General features: G+C 37.3%; 1 protein-coding gene and 1 long non-coding RNA gene across 5 annotated transcripts; one reads left to right on the forward strand and one right to left on the reverse strand.

Annotated features, from left to right (window-relative positions):
• The first annotated feature begins 2158 nt into the window (after window positions 1-2158).
• Window positions 2159-6721, forward strand: LOC135651713 (uncharacterized). 3 transcript variants are annotated; one of them, XR_010501912.1, is made up of 5 exons: window positions 2159-2311; window positions 2378-2487; window positions 3606-3691; window positions 3772-3844; window positions 6649-6721. It is a non-coding gene; the product is annotated as an uncharacterized LOC135651713 (long non-coding RNA). The 3 variants fall into 3 exon arrangements; XR_010501913.1 differs by lacking the exon at window positions 6649-6721 and adding an exon at window positions 4290-5419; XR_010501911.1 differs by lacking the exon at window positions 6649-6721 and having other exon boundaries at window positions 3772-4028.
• Window positions 5555-21547, reverse strand: LOC103968702 (uncharacterized). 2 transcript variants are annotated; one of them, XM_009382005.3, is made up of 14 exons: window positions 21278-21547; window positions 19140-19230; window positions 18917-19001; window positions 18635-18719; window positions 15656-15725; window positions 13957-14026; window positions 11456-11501; window positions 11127-11376; window positions 7994-8199; window positions 7812-7886; window positions 6294-6363; window positions 6109-6189; window positions 5841-5920; window positions 5555-5734 (listed from the first exon to the last, which is right to left on the reverse strand). In XM_009382005.3, the coding sequence occupies exons 1-14, from the start codon at window positions 21409-21411 to the stop codon at window positions 5656-5658; spliced, it is 1422 nt and encodes a 473-aa protein (XP_009380280.2). In that variant the 5' UTR covers window positions 21412-21547; the 3' UTR covers window positions 5555-5655. The 2 variants fall into 2 exon arrangements, with proteins under 2 accessions (XP_009380280.2, XP_065028144.1); XM_065172072.1 differs by lacking the exon at window positions 19140-19230 and having other exon boundaries at window positions 21278-21463.
• Window positions 21548-21870: the final 323 nt, after the last annotated feature.

Raw genomic sequence — 21870 nt, forward strand, 5'->3', positions numbered from 1 at the left:
CCCCTGGTGGTTAAAATGGGCATTGCAGATTCAACAAGTCAGTGTGCAGCGGCAGAGGGAGATGAGCGGTAGACAGCGAGAATTTGGTCTACTTTTATAGGTCACGCATTTTGTCTACTAAGCTTGTTTGCCACACTTTGTTGCACTGTCCTTGTCTGCACGAAGTGATCGGACATCACTCCATCAAGCCCATGGTGACTGCATGTGAACAAGGTGATGGATGGGTTTGAAAGGCTTCGCCCAGTTCATTTACGGGTGATGTAATCTATGACTGCTCGATTGGAGTGATCGAGACTATACCCCCGCAATTATTTAAGAGGAGTGGTCCGATCTCTTCCAAGGTGGCACACGGCCCCATCGCTCGCAGTGCATGGCTTTTTGTTGATCGAGGCATTAATTGCCTGTGGTCTCTCTCACTGCATTCTATGATTGTTCACCGGTGAACAGTGGAAGGAAATGGTTTCCCAGCAAGCATTCACTGAGGCGGGGGGTGAATGATATCACTCGAACAAAGCAGCTAAAATTGACTCAATGTTCTTCAGGAAGATCGAAAGAAAGAACGGAACGTAAACCACATCTTCCCTTGTCATTCGCTGGTTGATGTTTTCTAAAGCATGATGCCTTCATACAGTTCTTGTGGTATGATCCATAGTATCTGATAATTAAGTGTCAGCATGGAGAAAGTCATTGTCGAGTCGATTAATACTCGTGCGGTAACTTCAGTTTCATGCATCGTTTCAGAATAATTGGTCCTGCTAATAATTGTGCGAGGCTGTATCCAGTCGAAGACCATTCTAAATCTTGTTGCTTCGAAGTATGACGTGAGGTTGACAGGCCAACCAAGCTCTAATCATGGAGTCTGTGACAAGGAGTCGAAGATGTGAGCCGGGAATGCCTTGTTTCACCACCATCAGACCGTAAAGAGTTCCATGACCTCGAAGATGAAGAAGACGATTGACTTCTCGACCGATCTAATCTCAAGTATAATGTCTTTCCACCATAATGAACGGATAAAGGGTAGCAGTAGTAGAACATCATGACAATCAAGTTACAACAACTGCACTCGAGTCCTCATTTTCGACTCTTTCTACCAAGGAGAAATAGTGCCGCTTCTGCAAGACACACTAAATATTGTTATGCAGGCCATGCATTCTATGTCAGAAACTTATATATATATATATATTCATTTGTACCACATATGGCTGTGTGCATATTAATGTGTCCGTACTTAGGTTAACATTACAGCTGAACAGGTGCAGCAGCATGCAAAGTCATAACCAGTCAAAATCAACATGAAAAGTCGGTGTGTGACAAATCGTTCCAACTGTTGAAAACAGAGAACCAAAATTGACCTTTGGTATGATCTCTGAGGATGAAAGAAAAGAGAAATAAAGATCACCAATTATTGTTTGCATGCGTGCTGTGCTTTTTCTTGCAGTGTGATTTGAACTTGTTCGCAAGCCTGTCTTTCGGCCACCGATCATTCAAAGCCGAACTTTGACCTTTCTTTGAATCTATAAGAAATCATGAGATTTCAATGCATGTGATCCTAGTTTCTTATTTATTTTCCAAACCAAAGTTGACTTTTGATCCGATTGCTCGGTGTCATTTCTGTGTGAGTCAGCAAAGGAAGCTTCATACATCAGGTTGAACTGCTTCAGTACGAAGATGACCAGTGTCGTTGACTTTTCTTAGGCTTCACTCGACAAAGACAACGTAGCTTTGGGCAATGCGGTTGTGTTGGGCCGATCCATTCGGCTAATGGGCCGAACCCAAAGTAGTCAAGATTTCACAGATTGGGCTTGATCATGAATCACAACCCAAGATTTTAACGAGCCGGAACTGTGGGTATGTTGGCAATTGATGCTCGTTTCTAATTGCGAGCACAATTCATCCCCGATTTGTGAGGCCCTTTGTTTTATTTATATAAATCGTACAAGTTTATTCCACACTAATCCATGACATAAAGGGTAATGATCCTATAGAATAACCGGGTTATTGGTCCTTGAAAACTGCAATGTACGTCGGCCAATTGCAAATTCGGATCCGTAGGATGGAAAGATCCGAATCCTATTACGGCCTTGCTATACTCCATCGACCCCGCCCACCATGGAGTCTATATATATAGGGCTAGCTAGCATGGGCATGATGTGCGGGGAGATCGGGAGGTCATGGTGTGAGCCGATCCCCCTTTCTCCGCATCTGTCCTCTCGCCACCGCCATCGACCTCGAAACTCTCTGCTAGAAGATCTCTCCACGGCGACGCCTCACGTTCTTCCTCCGGTCGCCCGACGCCTTCGTCATCTACGGGGTCTGAAGAACCCTCGCGCGTTCTTGCTCCGGTTTCTTTCTCCGTCTAACCTTTTCTTGGATGCAGCGGACGAACTGGTGGGCGCAGTGCTGGGAGTCAGTACGAGTTCCAAGATCGATGTCCAAGATCCATCTTGGACATGTTGGTCCGAGATCAACGTTCTCTTCCTATACCAGGTCCGAACCCTAACACATTATTGGTGATGTGAGTTCCAAGATTCGTTGTTCTTGACCTAATTTCGCTTCAGACCACGGGATCGCTTTAGATTTAAGAACGAGTAGGCGATTTGTAGTTTCTCCATCTAAAACGAGATAGAGAGATGCTTCTTATAAAGGGCAGGAGTAATCTTGAATCCTGGCCGACAGAGTAAAGATTGGGGCTAGAAGAAGACGCGACAGAATGCAGTCGAGATTGAGGATCATCATGCTTGATCATAAATGGAGATACAACATTTGGTAGCTCCGACGAGAGGAACCATGTTTGTGCTCTTAACTCGGCTATACATCATGATCCTTTCACTTTTACATTGTTGCATGCGCATAATTCGAATTATATAAGTTCTTTAGCTTTAGAGATTAGGGGTTCTTGAAGCTCAACAATAAAGATTATTTCGTGCATAATATTGAGGAAGCATTAGTCCCGCAGTAGAAGGTGATGTTTGTTAGGATAATAACAGAACGTACTATAGCACATCGAACTAAAATTCCAGATGTTGTTTTGGCTGATAACATGACCTATCATAGTTCCGAGCCCTATGATAGATAACTTGAGAATGTGTACAAGTAGTTCTTCACCATGGAGGATTCAGGTCTATTATGAGAGATGAGATTTAGGCAAAACAAATTAAGGAATTCTATCAGTGTGAAGTGGGTTCTGAAAGATCTCTATTTCTGAAAACCAAACAGAGACGATATAGGGAGGGAAATTCCTCTAATGATCGAAGATATACCGACTGTATCTGTCTTGATGATCGTTTGCTTGATGTTTGGTAGTTCTGCAATGTTGTGTTTCCATGGGCATTGCGCAAAATACTTTTCAAGTATTGCCCGAACGAAAATGGAAGCATTAACAAAACTTTTGTTAATTAAGCCTATGTTTGATGTTTGTAGATAGGAGATCGATTATTACCACTCTGAATAGAACAGCTGACATCTCATCCCATTTCATGCATAAATTATACTTTTGTTTTTCTGATGCAGCTGTTTCTCTTCTGTGGACAGAAACTAATTGTTCTGTTGTTCAACAAAACTTTGATGGAATAATTAGCCACGGAGTTTACTTCTTTCTTTTGCAGTCATCTAGAGTCGCTGACTTACGTTTTGGTGAGAAGGTGGGATCAGAGCAGGGTGGTACGTTGCACATGAAAACTTGGAGTTGGTAGTAAGTTCCCCTCCTTTATGGATTAATGGTATGCATTCGGGCAATCCCTTCTCTTGTGAACTATGAGTATTTTGAATCAGGGAATAAGTTGAAGTGGTTGGATCATCCCTAAGGAGATGGAGGCGTTTCTAAATGACCAGATTTCTCAGCACGGTAATGCTTTCTTCAGTTATGTATGTATTGTCCTAGTGTCTTTGTGAGTAAAATATGTTATTGAAAATAATCGTGAACGTGCAAGTTAACTAATGTGGTTTAACTATATATGTGTAGAAATGATGAAATACCATTGAGATAACATTAGACGTCTAATGAAAATCGTTGTGGGTGTATTCAAGTATTTTGATCATGACTTATATGAAGGAAAATTGAGATCGAGAATAAATTTTTTGATTCGATCTCTGGCTCAAGTTAGTTTGGATGTGAGATGAAGTGAGTTAGAATCGATAAAAAGGTGATTGATCTTTGATTTCTATGTTGGAAATAAACTTTTATAGGGTAGATGGAGTCTTTGATAGTTCTTTTTAAACCCTTGTTCACTTAAAATGATAAAGAGAGAGATACGTAATCATCTGTTTTGAACTTATTTCCACGCATTTAGACCGACATAATGTTCAGCGGTAAGAAGACCACCGCGTGTGGGCGGGTGACATCACGGACCGGAAGGGGCCTACTGGTGCTAAACACATCGGTACTGGTAATAAATCGAAACTCTTTTCTTTTTTTCTCTTTATTTTTTTTTATTCCCCTCGTTATCATCATGGTGATAGGGGGTCCGGTAAGCTCAGTGCAGAATCTTCTGTACACTTGAGCTCGCCCACTGTGGATTTAGCTTCTAAAGCTTTTCTTATTGCAATCAGGAGGGGCAGTTACAGTGAGGATATCTATATTTCATTTGATTAATTATTTTCATTTTTCTATATGCCGCTGCCGTCTCTGCTCTTGTTTGGTCGTGTGGTCGGGAGGAAGCACGAATTAGCTTGGTCTGAACGTGGCTTTAAGCTACTTAAAAGGTTGCGCTTTTAGTACATATATATATATATATATTAAAATCGAAGCTAGGTAATTCAGTTGCAACCATCTTGATGATTCAAGCTAAAATCAAAACTGGACTCGATGATTGTTTATTCCAAATCCAATTGAAAATAAAGTTGATGATTCGATTATGATTCTTCGTTTTTGGCAACCAGGATCAATCTTAGACGTTCGATTTCGAAATTAAAATCAAGATCAAGTCTAGCTTGAAGGGATGAAACAACTTCTGAAACTAAAATAATCATCTTGACAGTGCGCCCGCCTAAGGAATCATAAAGATGCATCCAACTTAAGATTGTCTTAAAGAAGCAACCGACATGATGGTACGATCGACTTGAGGTCTTTTTGAGGACGATGGTGCGATCATTTTGAAGTGGTTGTCTTGATGGCACGTCCAACTTAATGATGATGGTGCGATCATCACAATCAAGTTGAAGTAGTCGACTTGAAAAATGACTATCTTCCTGGTAATCATTTTGTGTGTCTTTTGATAAACTATCATGATTTAACCTAATAAATGACAATTTTATTTTAATTTTTATTTACTTTAAATGCAAGAATAAATCATGACATTCTGGTTAAGGCCCCAACATAACTTGAAATCAAACGCTAATATGGTGCATGTTAATATGTTGTAATTTGTCCTCTAATCTCGTCCTTCCAAGCCTCCTAACTGTCACAATTAATTCTAAATACCAATTGTCACTACCTACATATGATGGGATAATTGACTTTTCACTTTTGATGTAGGATTAGACTTACATAAAAACACTGATCAGGAAACCAAAAGGGTTAAGCAGTCTCTGATTGTGTTAACGAACCTAATTAGACTTGAGTATGTCAATTCAGCACCCCCATGGAATTAAAAACATTCCAATTATGTACATCAGTCTATGAACACGCAATTTCATATACTTATGACCTGTGGGAGCTCAAACGTCATATACAGGCATCAGCTCCACAATGGGAATACGGCATATCGGGCACTTCTTGCACTTCTCCGAGCAGCGCCTGCAAATAAATTCAGCACTCAAAAAGCAGAAACAAACTCCTAGAAAACACATCAAATTATTGATAACATATAAAAAGGAAAAGAAAAGATGGTGCCGGAATGTACTTGCAAAGAATTCGGTGCCGACATGGAAGGAGGACCATGCATATTTCTGCCTCAAAGCAAATCCTACAGAGCACTTTCTCCTGGAAAATACAAGCATATCCATAAATACCATACAAAAATTTCCAGAAACTCAAAACAGAATAGCTGCACTATAAATCATGCATCATGCTAAAAAGAAAAGCAAACTACGCATCATGTTATAAGTTCTATCACAACTTAACACGAGCCGATTTACAAGTTCATTTCTACCCAAGTTTAGAATTAATACATTTTGAAGCCTTTCGTATTCTTGCTGGCTATACTTTGTTATTTCAGCTTGTTCTCCCAAAGCTGCTTGCAGTCTCCAAACCTGACATACACGAAGTTACAAAAATAAAGCCAAAATAGAATCTGTGGTACTCAACCTTGGTAATTTAGTGGCCAAGCAAATAGAAACTATAGAATCTACTAAACCTCCTCTGCAAGATCCTTCTTTGCCATTTTCTTGACAACCTCAGGTGGATACCCACAGAAAGTGTCGTACCTGCAGATAACACTTCAGTTAGCAGAAAGATGATATTAAATTCCACTCCAAGCGTTTCGAGGAAATGTTCCGATCCTAGCCAGATCTGCCACGATGGTCTGGATATGGTTTCAGGGTACTACAGTTTATTAAGGTTTTGATAAAAATTAATATTAAAAAAAATCCATCATGATCAAATAGACTTGATCCCTGAATGGTTATTACTGCAATAAATATTTTGATCCAAGATCTTTTCGAGGACTAGATGCTTGATTTGAACTGATCCTGTAATGGTTTGTTGTGCAGGAGCCATGAGAACCAAGGCCATTTCTTCTCTATTTTTGGAAGCTAATGCAATCGTGCAAGGAGGCGAAGAAGCTAAAAGACATGGCCTGGCCTTGTTTTGCATATTCTCAGCATGTTCAAATCTTCTTATAAAATGGATGACTTGCATGAATATCATGAAGTGGACTTGTCACTGTAGATAATATCATCCATTTTATAATCTATATAAAATTCTAATTCTAAATGATCTGTGGATCAATTTTATACTTGTTGACCATAGCTTTTTGTTCATTTTGGGAAAACCCAAAGTTACCTCACAGTTCTTTGAGCATGTCCGCAGGTACAACTAATTTCAGAGCCTACAGGTAATTAGGCTTTTCAACATGAATTGTCAGAAAACTACCTGCTTATATTCAGAAAGAGAGAATTAATTAAAATCTAATTTGTAAATGCATATGATGAATAAGAGATCAGCAAGAAGATGAAGATTCAAGCAAAAGGAGAAATGTTAAAATTGTGTGTGACGAACAACACAATTCGGTCTCAGAGATCTAGTTAAACGAGCAGATTACCCTTCCATTTTTCATACAAGGACAATAGTTTAAACTTGACAGCATCGCCTGTAGAATACTTGCAGGTTTGCCAGCCCTACTCTAGCATAACTGCAAAACTGGGAATTTGATCTAGAAGATATGACCATGCCAAATTTTCTTCTAAGCTTTCTTTGTTGGCATTAAACAATCTTAATAGTGTGATCTTCAGAATCTAACTAAATTCACTATTGCAGAAAACAAGTAAACTCTATTAATCTATATCCATAATGCAATTAGCATTGAAGAAGATGCCCTCACCTTATTTCTACAAAGCTAACTATGTTAAGTTACCAAGAGATATCAAAGTTCCCTATGTGATAAAAGCACTGGTGGGCTTCTCAATAGGTGACAATGGCAGACTAACGCCAGGTTGTTATTCATGTTTCTAAAATGGGGATGGCCTGGGTGGAAAGAGTTGTAGATTAGATCAACAAAGTTTGTCATAGTTCATGCACCTAAAGTCAATCAGAACAGCGGATTGCAGGTTCCCCACCCTATAGTCTGTTTGACTTAGATTAAGCATAAAAACAAATTCCTCAAAAGACAAGATAGAAAACAACTTATGAGTATGAAACTGAAGCGAGAAATTACCCAGTGGTTTCAGCATGAAACAAGCGAGCTTGGTCTTCTTTGTTTCCCTCATCGATTGACCACCAACCCAGCAGTCTGCATTAGTTAGAATAAGGTATGACAATGCTCCAAAAAAGCTGTTACAATTCTATCATCTAGATATTAGAATATCATGATTACTTGGTGAACAACTAAACCAGTACCTTGAACCATGATGTAGGAAAGCAAAGAAATCATGAACTCTTGATGAAATCCGGAGATATCTACTATCAATTGTTCCACTATGTAGTAAAAGAACAAGCTTCTCCACTAATCTTGAAACAGCATATAAGACACCAGCACCTTGCAAAAGAAATAATGGCAAGAAAAGAGCAAAACTTGGAATATGCCGAGCACCAGGTGGTGTTCCCTGAAATATCAGCAAGTACTAACATCTCAGCATGAGCACTATGTGGATCCATGAAATCAACATATTAAGTTATAATGATATTGAATAAAAATAAATATGAAAAATAATAAAGAACTAAAGAGTCTAGATAGGTGCATGAATAACATTAATAAAAAGTAAAAATTCAGAACTGTAAAAATTCATATGTTTAGTTAAGTTCAAAATACATAAATCTTTATTTATAATTTCTATTGAAATTTTTTTAGGTCTTCCTCTACCTCTCATCGTACCACTAACATTAATTATTTCATCTATTCTGACTACCGCATCCGAATATCTCCTTAACATATGCTCATACCATCTTAAATGATTTTTTCTCATCTTATCTTTCATCGAAGTGATATTTTATTGTTCATGAACAAAAATATTTCTTTTCCTATCTTTCTTAGTGGCTCCAAACATCTATCTCAACATTCTCACCTCGGCAACACAGACTTTTTGTATATATTTTTTCTTAACTACCCCCAACACTCAGATCCATAAAACATTATTTGCCTCACAATTATCTTATAATTTTTTTTTAAATCTCAAAGGTATTCGATGATAACATATGACGTCCCTTATCATTTTAACCATCATATTTTTATTCTATGAATAATATCTTCATCAATCTCTCCATCTTGTTGAATAATTGATCAAAGATATCTAAAGCTTTTACTAATATAATTGAATAATATCTCTACAATAATAGTCGTATAACAATAATTCCACGAAAGCATGTCCAATAGTTACCACTTGTTTCATGGCACATATACACACTAATTGTTACTAATCATCTATAAGCATTAGAAATTGTCTCTCTTCTACGTGTAGGCTTAGACCACTAAAATGCACAACTGAACTAAATGTTTCACGGCCATATTGAATTCTTTCTTCTTTGAAGAAGGGTTTTCACATAAAAACATGCATATTTTTCTGTGAACTAATTCATATATTTAGAAGGGACAGATCTAGCGGACAAAAGAGAATCATGAATTGAAAAACTACAAATAAAGAGACCATATCAAAACCACAATCTGAAGTTACAAAAACTGACATTTAAAAAAAATCAAGTTTTCTTGATTGTAAACATAAAATGTTAAGTGATCTTGATCCAGCAGTTACCAAAAAAGACATTTAAAAAAAATTCAAGTTTTCTTGATTGCACACATAAAATGTAGTTGATCTTAATCCAGCTCCATAAACAACAAAAGGAAAATTGATGGCCTTGTAAATTAATTCCGTTATTTTCCTTTCTAGTTCTAGCAACAAATTCCAAAAATTATACAGCTTTTGTTATATATGCTTTCAGTTCTAAAGATACTTCAAGTCATGGATTACACTCATGGGCCGATCTTAGTGGATACTAGCAGGGGCCACAGCACCTCCAAAGATTTTTGGAACTATTAACTTAATCAATGTCATCATTTAACAAAGTTCTAAATTTAATATTCTTTAGAGATGAAAGATCAACTAAAAAAGAGTAAAAAAGTTTACTATTACCCTAATCAATGTCATCATTTAACAAAGTTCTAAATTTAACATCTTTTCGAGATGAAAGATTAACAAAAAAGAGTAAAAAATTGTAGCATCTTTATTTTGAATTATATTGGATTCATAGTTTTCAAATCCTAAATCTTCAATTGACAGAAAAATAGTTTTTTTATTACAGAAGAATTGAATCACTAAATCGATATAAATAGTTGAAAGTTTGATTTCTTTTGGGTTTAAGTTTCCTAATTAGTTGAACCAACTAGCTATTTGGCAATTTAAATCACATTCACTCTTCTGTTAGATTCTAAGATAAATTTGATAATAGAACTAAATGCTCATTAATAAATGATTAGAAATACTTTTAGTTACTTGTCTTATAAAGCAAAGTTCGCCTTACCGGTCTGTATCAATGTACCGATCGGCTATTGGTACAGTACGTATCGAGCTGCACCAACATATCGACACATGGTATGGTGAGACATACCAATGTATCGGTATGTACTGCCCATACCAGTCCCCCATCGAACCGGTACATACCGCTCATACCGAACGATATATTACAGTATAGCGAACCTTGCTATAAAAAAGTACAATAATTAGTAATTAGGCTAAAAACAGTACCAGCACTACTTATTTGTATATATAATACAGAAGAATATATTACATTATGGACATGGTAATGCTTCTAGCCTGGCCCCCCAAACAGGCGTTTCAAGTTCCACTGCTGATTACATTTTCAGCCATTCCGAGTATAGCACACCAAACAAGCACATGCTGGTGGCAGTTCCCATCTAAATTTTTGGGCATGGGATCACCATGAGCTGGCAAATCTCCACGTGCCTCCAGCATTATATCATACCGGTCACTAATGCCCATGATCCCAATGCCACAATGACAATATACTAGCCTCTGATGCTTGTTGCAAGCTGAAAGTGCTCTAATATCACAACCAAAAATTAAAGAAATTACCATATACAAAATCCCTACATTTTGCATTATTTCCACTTGTTAGTAAATATGGCATAACCGACATCCCCACATCATTTTGTACAAGGTTAAAACATCTTGAGTGAAAGTCGAGCAAAATTTTACATCTTCTGGAACATAGTTTGTTCATAGAATCTACATACAAATTGGGTTGTCAAAATACACCATATAACACAACATATGCATGAGATGCACAAAGTTCTCATTCATTTGCACAATTAATAGTGGTTTTAACACACACACAATCATCACTATATTTCATACTAGTTCACCTGATTATGCTCCCACAAAGGAGAGTGGCTAGTTAAATGAACAAGCATATCATTAATATTTGGAAGTATGCAAAAAAGTTGAGAAAAAAAGCAAACATTTATAATTGGAAGAAATATAAAAAATTCTGATGTAAAGCAAAATTTCTACCAACGTACCTCCAAGCGCATACATAGCAAAACCTGGAAAACTACAAGAGGAACCTTCATTATATGGCCCCCTACATCTTGCAGACTGCATAACCTGTCCTGATCATGTTCCTCCATAGAAGAGAGCAAAAGGCCACTATTCCAGTCACGGTACCTAATTGTGGTAGAAGATGAACACGCTTCTCCATGATAAGGATGTCTATGGATCATCTGATTAGACCACTTTGTGCAAATAAGAAAAGCAAAAAATTCTGCAATTCTGCAAATGGTAGATAGGATAAGAAGAGATAAATGGACTACTTGGAAAGGCAACTAATGTGCAGGAAAATGAGTGCTACCCAAAATTGATAAACAGCTCCCACCATCCAAAAGCATCAACATCACCTGCAGCATACCAAAAAGAAAATGATAACATTCATTTAAGGCAAAATACCATTACAAAGTATCATAGTTGTCTTACACATATTTAACTGCTAGATGAAATATATTGTCTACTGGTACTTAGACTACATTAACCTACCTATACTGAGAGATTAATGACAGTCAGACACTGATATACTCTTCCAAAGAAATCAAGTAGAACAAACTCACATAATAGATGAGTCCACATTTTGTCCTGGATATTGCCAGAATTAATTCTGGTCTTGTACAGTGATGAGAAGAACTGGGTGGTGTTTAAACATGGATCACTTGTTTGGTGGTGCATATACATGCCATGTTAGAGAAACATACTGACAATTATGCCATCCATTTTAGCAATCAACTCTACATAACTTGTCCAAGTCATCCCAAAAAAGGAAAAAGAGTGTTGTATTATAAAACCGTCACAACTTGGCTTGATGAAATCATTAACCTGTAACTTGATAAGCACAAATCATTAGTTCAAAACACTTAAAACTCAACTTAACAGTAATAGACTCAGACGAACTATATAAACCAACACAAAATCTTCTACCACTTCTAGAGTAGGAATAAATTGTATCATAATCTCTCCTAATAAAGGTTTGATGTCCTAGTCAAAGGTCAAATTGTAGTTCAAAATCAAACCCTAACATGACACGAGACTACGATGTCCCACTAGCCTTATTCACTGATAGTCTTTTTCTATTTGGACTAACCATGATCAACACGAGATCCACTTAGATACCATAATGTTATATCCCAATATGATAATGAGGTCACATCACACGTATGCTCATCACAATTAGCTATATTTGTTCTGACACCATTTATCACGATCCAATCCAATAGGATGATTGGCCCACTAACTTGATGGCTTAAAACCTATGATCCAGAATAAATTCGAGTGTCATAATCTCCACCACTTAGGCTTGACTCCCTCATCAAAACCCAAACCATAATCCAAAACCAGACCCTAGTATGATGTACGTGAGGTCTAACTTGGTGGTGACTCCAAGTTGTGTTGTGTCTCTGGTCCATCCATTTATAATGTTTTCCACTTGGTCCCTCATCATGCCTAATGCTAAGTCCACTGTGATATCATTTATTCACATTTGACTCGATGAGATAATAGATTTATCAACTTTATCAACTTAAAATGCTTAAACTCAAGTTATGGTAGTACAAACCCATTCTATACTTTGGTGGATCACAAAATTTGTCAACCTTATTTTTATATTTAATATACATTGATGATCTTAGAGACCCAAACTTTCACCATTATGTCATCTTGTAAGGATGTATTCCATTCTTTAAGCTCATATAATCAATACAATCTTCCTTGTTGGAGTTTTGTTTTCCTTTTCTTTGCTTTGTTCCTTTTTTAAAACAAGTATCCAAACTTCAAGGATGAAGCATATTATGTGGTCAAGATTTTCTTGGATCCATTTTTCTTGTGCAAAAACTATCCAACAAATCTTTTATATTTGAACCATTTTAATAGGATTAAAATATTATTCAAGAAGTCCAATGCCAGCTTACAAACATCTAGATGCCACCTGTGACAAAATAAACATGGATCTATTTCTTAAACAGTGAAAGAGGGAATCAGATGCATGTTTCTCAAGGAAAACTTTGTATTTTTATAGAATAAAATATCTTAATATAAACAGACAATCAACAGAATGGACAGAACATAACCATATGTCAAAGTTCAGAGGGCAGGCCCTAATCATAAAAACATTTTTGTTGCTAATTGGACAAGACTCCGCATGTAACATTTCACCTAGTACTGCCAGAAAATGTGTCCATTTTGCCATTGTTGTTTCACAATATATATCTGGTTAATCATTTTTTGTAATGTAGCTTATAGATTTAGGTACAAACAGTGAGAGATGACTATTCAATAATTAACCCTATTGAAAAGTGCATTAGAGAACTTCCAGTTGGCTATCCTTGAGCAAGTTCCAGTTAACTGTACCAAAGAAACCTCGAGGATGAGATAAGGCCATGACCCACAATACCGATGTATAATATACGTGGTCAATGTTCACTAGCACAGCAGCCAATGTTAATGAAAGTCCCTGAATTCCTTCATTCTATTTTATTTACTATGTTAAAAGTCAATAGAGATGTAACAGATGGCTTAAATCTTATAAACATTAAGGATGACATTTTTCTTATTCTTCAGGTAACCAGCCAGGCTGACATTTTTTCTAATTTATTGGGAAAGGTAATTGACAATGGACAATTAGTCTAATCTTTTTTGTAGAATGTGCACAAAAAACAAAGAGAAAAATGGATACACAAAGCTTTAAGGCAGAAGTTTGTAATGCCAATATGAATGACAAAAAAAGGACATGCTGTTTAGCAAATGCAAAGTTCAAATCAGTTGCACAAAATAGAGCTTCAAAGAACCATGACGAAGATGACTTAATACCGCATAGCTTAAGAAGGGTGAATACTGTAGCAGCTATGAGAAACACCATCGAGATTGCAACCCAGAAGTGCTAGAAAAGAGCCAAAATTTTAGTATAAGTAACTTCAGAAAGTAAATAAAAGAAGAGAATGTGTTGTAACATGCAATGCAGATCTTACTGTATATATATAATTAGCATGGGGAACCATGGACTATGAAATGTGCAAGTTACCATTCTCATCGAATACTAACTGTGCTTGTCCATTTTCATCGCTTGTTCAATTAGAAACATGTTGTCTTTTGCTCTATATCCAGATTCCCTCAATATGTGTAAAGCACAGGGAGAGACCTAACATTATGTAACTCGAAAGTAGTGCACACCAATTTTGTCTAAACCACAGAAAACGAATGATCTAGAATTCACAGGACTGTCACATTTTAACACACTAGAATGGCTTCCTAGGTTTTCTTCAAGCTTTCAGGAAATTGAGTTCATATTTAGTGAATCAAAAAATGGGTCACAATGTAAAGAAGACCATAAACAAGCTAATTCTTTATGGTAGTGACACTAGAAAAGCCTAGATTCAGGTCACTAAAATTACATGGTAAAATCTAGCTTTAGAACACTTATCTAACTACTGAGTACTAACTATTGTAAACTGTTTTCTTTTGAATCTTTGTCAGCTTCAACATTTCAGAAACTTCTCTCTGCTTGCAAAACTTCTAAAAGAATTCAAATGGATGAGATACATAATCCAATTTTTGCAAGGAAAATATATTGTTAAAAATGTGTGAAAGTTGCAAACATGCATCAATCCTACAGAGATACTACATGGCATGCATCATTTTTTTTTTTACTACAGCACAGAAGAAACAACTGGGGTGTGTAATATGCATAATGCAGAGAAAAGATCAACAACAAGGGAAAGTTGAGGGATTTATTTGACAAGGAATAACATTGGAAAGGTTCCCATGAAGACAATTATTAGTAGTTGCTGCGGTTGTTGAAATCACAATAACAATGATGAGGAAAAATTATATAATAATGCCAGCAGAGATAGAAGGAGAAATAGGGGATGTGACAGTTAGAAAGTAGGGAAATAGAATAGCCAGATTCATTGTAAGACAGAGAAAAAAAAGAGAACAGCAAGGAGGACAGAAAGAGGGGAGGTGGGCATATACGTATGGGAAGAGGAGAAAGAAGTGTTTCCATGTATGAAGTTGAACTGCCTGCCACTAGAAAGATGGAAAGGAATAAGTAATAAGCCTTTATCAGATAATTAATTTAGTATTATCATGCAGGTTCAGACATGCTCCACAATCATCTAAAGAACATTCATATTATTTTTGCTGTAAACTTCACATTTCACAAGCAAAGCATCTCTGTGATTGAATATCACAAGGAAACGAAAATAAGAAATATGAAGTAATGCCCCCACAGAGAGATATTGTATTCTTAATCTATTAAAGCTCTAGTCCCACACCAGGAGTTTGAAAGCAAGCAAAACATAAAAAAAACAATTTATAAATAGAAGTTCTGCTGGCATACTATATAGGTTGCCATATAAAGTCCCAACTGATAAATAACAAATTTAATAATCAAACAGTCACAATTGACGCAGAATTATAAGCATCAACAGACAGAGGAATTGGAAAAGAGATCACATATGGCATTTGCCCAAAATGGATTGATGTTGAGCACCAATTTGTGTGAACTTACTGGAAGCATTTCCCATATAGCATCGTCACTAATGCTTTCTTCATCTCCTGGCATTAAAGCTCTACACATTCTGGAAATAAAGAATGATAGAATGTCAGGCCTAAAAGGAATGGATAAAATCACTAATATTTAACATTATCTCGAGTGTTTTATTGAAACCTCAGACAACAAGTAAATGTGTGCCTAGTAATTGGAATTTGCAGCGTTTGAGGTAACTAACGCTGTCGCTGCTTTATTTAATTGTTTTCATATGCCCTTAATCATGTAACTTTTTATGTTTTGGAGCTTGTGGAACTACAGCTTTAAGAAGAGCATTTAGTCTCTAGACCTTTTACAAACTTGCCTCAATCAAGCATACCTCCACTCTGGGACAGTAATTTGCATTTTTATTTTGAAATTTAGACTTAACTACAAGAACAAGACATTACTTCCATAGTTCCATACTTCCATACATCCTGATATATAAGAAATGGATTCCTTGAGTTACGAATCTCACCCCTGGCAAGTATCAAGTATAACAAAAGTTACCCCACAACGAACTCATTGGATTTGGATGGATTAAATTTCTAGACAAGCTGAAATAGGAATATCATTTGCAGGAAGGAACATATACCCATGACCATGATAAGGTACATAATTGAAACCATCTCAAAATCTGGTCGGTCTTAGATAATTGAATAGTGGGGTAGAGTAAGCTAATGAAAATGGTTTGTGCCAAATGGCTAACCCACAACTGCATGAATTCAACAGTATCTTCATGAAGGCATGGAATGGAAATGCTATTTTTTGCAATGAATTTACAATCCCATGGTAGATACCCTAAACGTGTAATATCCTTTGTGAACTAACCTAAGATATGGCTACCATTAGTTTTACTCTTCTCATTGTTAGCTCAAGTTGATAATTGCGGTGAAACACATAACATTAAAATGTCAACAAAAACAAAGAAAAAGATATCAGGATAAACTGAAGCAATGAAGAGTCCGAAGAAAAGTTTAAAAAAAAAAAAGTGGGCTCAGCATGCTTCAGCTCGTACAGCTTGGTACAATATTTTATTTAATCAATCCAGGGAGTTAGCACAAAAGAGCTGAATCTAGCATGGTATGAGCCACGTCCAGCTTGGTATAGAAATACCTTAAGCAAAGGATATAAAGGAGGCCTATCCAGTTTTTAAAGAGTGTATCCTAGTTAGACCAGGAATGGAAGTTCGAAAAGGAGTGGGCTACCGAAGTCTCGTTGCTAGCTTCTAGTAGTATCACTATGGCCTATTCTATTCTTTCATTATTTCAATTTGGTTTTTGTCTGCTAATTTAGTTAGTCAAGATAGTCATATTTGTGTCCTAGAGTTCCATTATAGTGGAATAGGTTGGGCAAAGTTCTGTTACCACTGAGATTCATATTTTGAGAATTCTAGGTGCCTTCTTCATTGGGTTAGGGTTGAAAGATTTAATTTTCCCTTGTACCCCTAAATACCATCTTTGAATATTACTTTTTATGCTTTGTGAAGTAAAGTTATCTAGCATTGTCTCCTTACCAAATTGGAAAATGCTAGTCAGACTCACCACTTCTAACACCCCTCATCATCATCACGAGCCCATGGCACATCAACCTGAGTCAATTTCAGCATGATCAACCAATACCGAGGCTAGGCTAACCATAATGGGCCTGAGCAAACTTAAGGCAGCTCCCACCAGCTTACAGGTAGCTCACTTCAACCTCTGCTAGCAAAATGCGTTGAATTTGTGTACAACAAGTTGATCAATTAAAAGATACTTTTAGGGTACTCTTACCATGTATAGAAGTGAAGAAAACACCATCTCAATTCACTCCTAGTTAAGAGAGGGTAGTCCATATATTCCCAACCACTCCTTGTCATGGTTCGTCTTACCGATCCATACCGGTGTACCAAACAGCCATCGGTATGATACGTATCAAACCGTACCGACATACTGACACAGAGTACGATGGGACATACTGACAAACCGGTATATACCGCTCATACCAGTCCCTTATCGGATTGGTACGTACCGCCCATAACGAGAGGTATGTTGCGGTATGGTGAACCATGCTCCTAGTAGTATATTCATATTGTTTAGAAAAAAATTTCTTGTGATTTTAGATGAATTTACAAACTTACTTTTAGTACTTCTTTATAACCCTATTTTAAGTTCAATTAATACCCGAGAATCCTATTATGAATATAGTCTAGGTTAAGGAATTTGTTTAACTATTTAAACCTGTACTTAGAAGGTACTAGATGTCTCTTTAGATAAGATGTCATAGGTGATGGGATTTTTAAAAAAAAATCTTTTCTCCCATAGTTCTTCTTAGTCAGCTATAAAAACAAACACTTGCATCACTTTTATGCATCCATAAAATTAACTTAGTTTAGCCTTAGTTATCTCTTAGCTCCTGTTTGGAAGTTATGTCCCTTGATGAAGAGCAGCATTTCCTAATGTTGAGGTTGACAAATTGGCTTAAACTATTCCAGATCAGCCAAATTTGACCAAATCCAATCACCTTCAGACAATTCCAGCTACTGTTGACATCGTTTAGGCAATAAAACTGAGAATTTGATTGAAATGGATGGGACTTAGCCGATACCAATGCTGACCAGGAAATGCATATTAATATCAGATAATATAGTGAACTATGATAATAATAAAGGTTAGCTTTGACCTACTCCCACACCTATGCTGAGTTTTGTGCTAACAAACCAAAGTAATGACTTGCTTCAAACCATAAGAACTCGTAAAAGATTAAGATTCCAGTGGCTTGCAGAAAATTTTGATATTCATAAAGACTCCACACAGCTTAAAATATAGGTAACTTGCCATAAATAAATCCACATCAGGTTACCTCTAGTGCAACCAAAAAATAAAACTCAGTTCATGTTGCAACCATTTGGGTATCTTTTCCAACCACTGAGCTCCATAATATATACAAATATATTTTAATGGCCAAGTAGAAACAAAGTACCTGAAATTGTCGACAAGGATGATTATCTCCAAGATCAGAAGCGGAAGAAAAACGACCTTTAAGTTAATAGCACGTTCGGCACTTACTGCAGGAAAATCCATATAGAAAAGATAACGTAAAGTACCAAAGGAGAAAATTCAAGACTCCCAAGCCTATGATGGATGCATCAAATATGCATTTGCACATTAATGGCTTGTTCAGTGTATGTCAATAAATTTCATCTAGACTGTAATTTAGTACAGAGGAAGACCAAATTAACTAATGTGTGCCTTATTAACTTACCATTTATGCTATAAAGATATATACAAAGAAGAAGTTCAAATGCAATTAGCAGTGGTGTTGCAACAACAGCATGACAAGGTGCCCACTGTAGAAAAAGAAACCACTGTCAGCACAGTAGCACACCATCACAAAAGACCCATATTACCAGCCACCCACATAATATAGTATACAAATTACAACCACAACACAACCTAGACAAATATAACAATAAGTTCAATCATACATGGCGATCGTGAGGCAACGATGGAGCAGGTAAGGAAAACCTCCCTCGTGCTACAACAGCATGAAATAGCCAAAGAGGGACAAAAATTATCCTGCTTCATCAGACAAGAAATGAGACTGACATAAAGAAATGGAAAATGAAGAAAAAATATATTGTGAGGGAAGTGTTATAGCTCAGCATCATGCTCCATATGAATAACATAAAAAAGGTTGGATATGTTCCAAAAGCAATGCATGGACAACACTGTTAAGAACAGTATCATATAATTGTGCAATTCACGACAAGCATAATTTTATCAGTGGCTTACATAAGATGCCACGTGCTTTACCCCGGCATACTGATCCTTATAGATAACAACAACTAGTCCAAACTACCATGTGGTTGATCTTTGCCCACCTGTTAGCACTATATAATACAATATCTTTAGTTGAATCAAGAGCATGAGCATTCAATTTTCTTGTTATTATTTCTAATGGAATCTTTTTAGGTCTCCCTTTGCCTCTCCCGTTACCAATCCTAATCGACTCATATCATCTAAGCAAACTATTTAACACCTTTGAATATGTTCATACTATCTTACATATTTTTCTCTCATTCTCTCCTCCATTGGAGCAATACCTAACTATTCCAAAATCAATATATTTTTTCCAATAATCATGCAGCTCTCCACCTCAGCATTCTTATCTAAGCTAAACTAACTCTTCTTGCATATTTTTTAGTTGTCGAATACTCTAATCCATAAAGCATATTTGACCCTACAATATAATTTACTTTTAATTCAAAGGTAACATGTCAATCGCACAAATCTTACGACAACTCTCTCAATTTTAACCTACCCATTTTTTATTTATGAACAATATTTTCATCGATCTCTCTTTCTTAAATAATAGATCTAAAATATCTAAAACCAAAAACTTACAGGAAATTCTTGTCCCTCCATCTTAATTACATCATTATTATTTTTATTGGTATTTCTAGAACTACATTTCGTATAATCGGTTTTAGTCCTAATTAGTCAAAGAAAGTTTCCTTAATTGAACAAAGATTGTCACTGATTAACATACATCATTCGAATCTATCATGTATATGACTGGCAAATTCATCAATCGCGAACGTGAAAAGATGACCTGACAATCAAAATTAGTAATAACAATTTTCACAAGGACTCTATAGTCTATCCTAACATTGACTAGCACTGATGCAGTCTTCTTCTGCTGGAAAACTCACATGGGTAATTGTGGAGAGAGATTATAACATTAATTTCAGTCACCAAGAAATGTAGGATCCTCCCCTATGCACAGACAACCGGAAATTTGCTATTCTCACATATCAACTGACAGTGCTCTGACAGGAAGTTTCCCAATGTGATAACAAAAACAGAATCATTAACATCAGAGAACACCATTAGATGACAACGACTATGAGGCTTTAAGATGCAGATAGACAGACAAGGTTGATCAATGATGTGAAAATAACAATTGTAGGCTCTTCTTCTAATTGATCAAGAATAAGATAAGTATTATGGATGAGGAGGGGAGGGAGAAATGAGTGAAGCAGCACTAAGAAAAGGAAATTAGGACCAACAAGAAGATTAAGAAATAACACAGTGAACATGCCCCGTCGCTTTAAGCAATGGCAAAGCCACGTTTCTAATTGGCTACAAGAATTCTTCATTTGCGTTATTAGGAAATCTATGTCATTATTCATTGATGCATGCCCATAATCGGCATGGGAAATCTCTATGTATACGTATATGCTCCGTAAGAGATGCACCAAGAAAAAAGGTGGGGGGAGGGGAGGAAACAGAATTAGCCACAGAGATCCACCTCGCATACCTCCGACTCGGCTTTCCTAATTCTAAATCGAGGGTGCACAAAGCTTAGCATATAGCCAATAACGTTTCTTGAAAGCTCCGCTCAATCCTCCCCACCCATCGCCGTCCATAAGACCCCAGTTGGTCAAATCCACCACCTACCCGAACCCATCAGAAGCGCGACCCGGCGTCTTCTTTCCAAGAATCGCACACTGTGGTTTAGGATCCCGCCCGAAACCCCCAAGAAACGAAACATGCAATCTGTACCTCGAAAGTATTAGGGAAGGAGCGGAAGGAAGGGCAAGAGGCGAAGAAAGGAACTGACCACCAAGAGTAGGACATGCGGCCGTCTATCTTGAGGGCGACGAAGAGGGTGAAGCAGAAGAGGAGGGCGTGCGCGGCCAGACCCTGCGCCGCCTTCCCCACCCTCCTCCACGACATCGCCCTTTGACGCTGCATCGCCCGCGCCCCTCTCTGTACTGATCTCGAGACCAGCGGAGCCCTCCGAAACCGCTCTTCGCCCCTACCTAGTGGCGAAATCTCTGGTTTCTTGGCACGGAATTTGTGCGGCGGGAGAGGGCGTGAGCATAGCGGTCCGGTCCACACGAGGAGAAGGGAGGATGTCTTGCGAGAGAAGCGGGGGGTGCTGAGGCACCCCTGAATCTTGTCAGGGGCGACGTCAGCTTGTCGAAGAGGTGCGTCGGTGGGGGCCACGCCCGTGATTGGTGGAGATTCCCCGTCGCCTGTCGCGATGGAGTGACGGGCGAACCGCTCCCCACCCTCTCTCTCGCAATTACGCGGCTCAAATAATCTCCGCCTCCATCCAATTAGTCGCCGATGCAGAGTTGGTCAAAAGTAGATTAGTGCTTCGAACGTAGAGTACGTATCTGTATCGTAGCTTTCTTTAAAGCTTGTCAT

The sequence above is a fragment of the Musa acuminata genome, chromosome BXJ3-10, assembly GCF_036884655.1.
Source record: "Musa acuminata AAA Group cultivar baxijiao chromosome BXJ3-10, Cavendish_Baxijiao_AAA, whole genome shotgun sequence".
NCBI lineage: Eukaryota > Viridiplantae > Streptophyta > Magnoliopsida > Zingiberales > Musaceae > Musa > Musa acuminata.

Coding starts and splice junctions, on each gene's coding strand:
- LOC103968702 (XM_009382005.3), bottom strand. CDS start 21,411: ATGCAGCGTCAAAGGGCGATGTCGTGGAGGAGGGTGGGGAAGGCGGCG. Junction 11,377..11,455: donor GAGCTGTTTATCAATTTTGG/GTAGCACTCATT, acceptor TACCATTTGCAG/AATTGCAGAATTTTTTGCTT. Junction 6,364..7,811: donor TTTCATGCTGAAACCACTGG/GTAATTTCTCGC, acceptor TGTTATCTGCAG/GTACGACACTTTCTGTGGGT.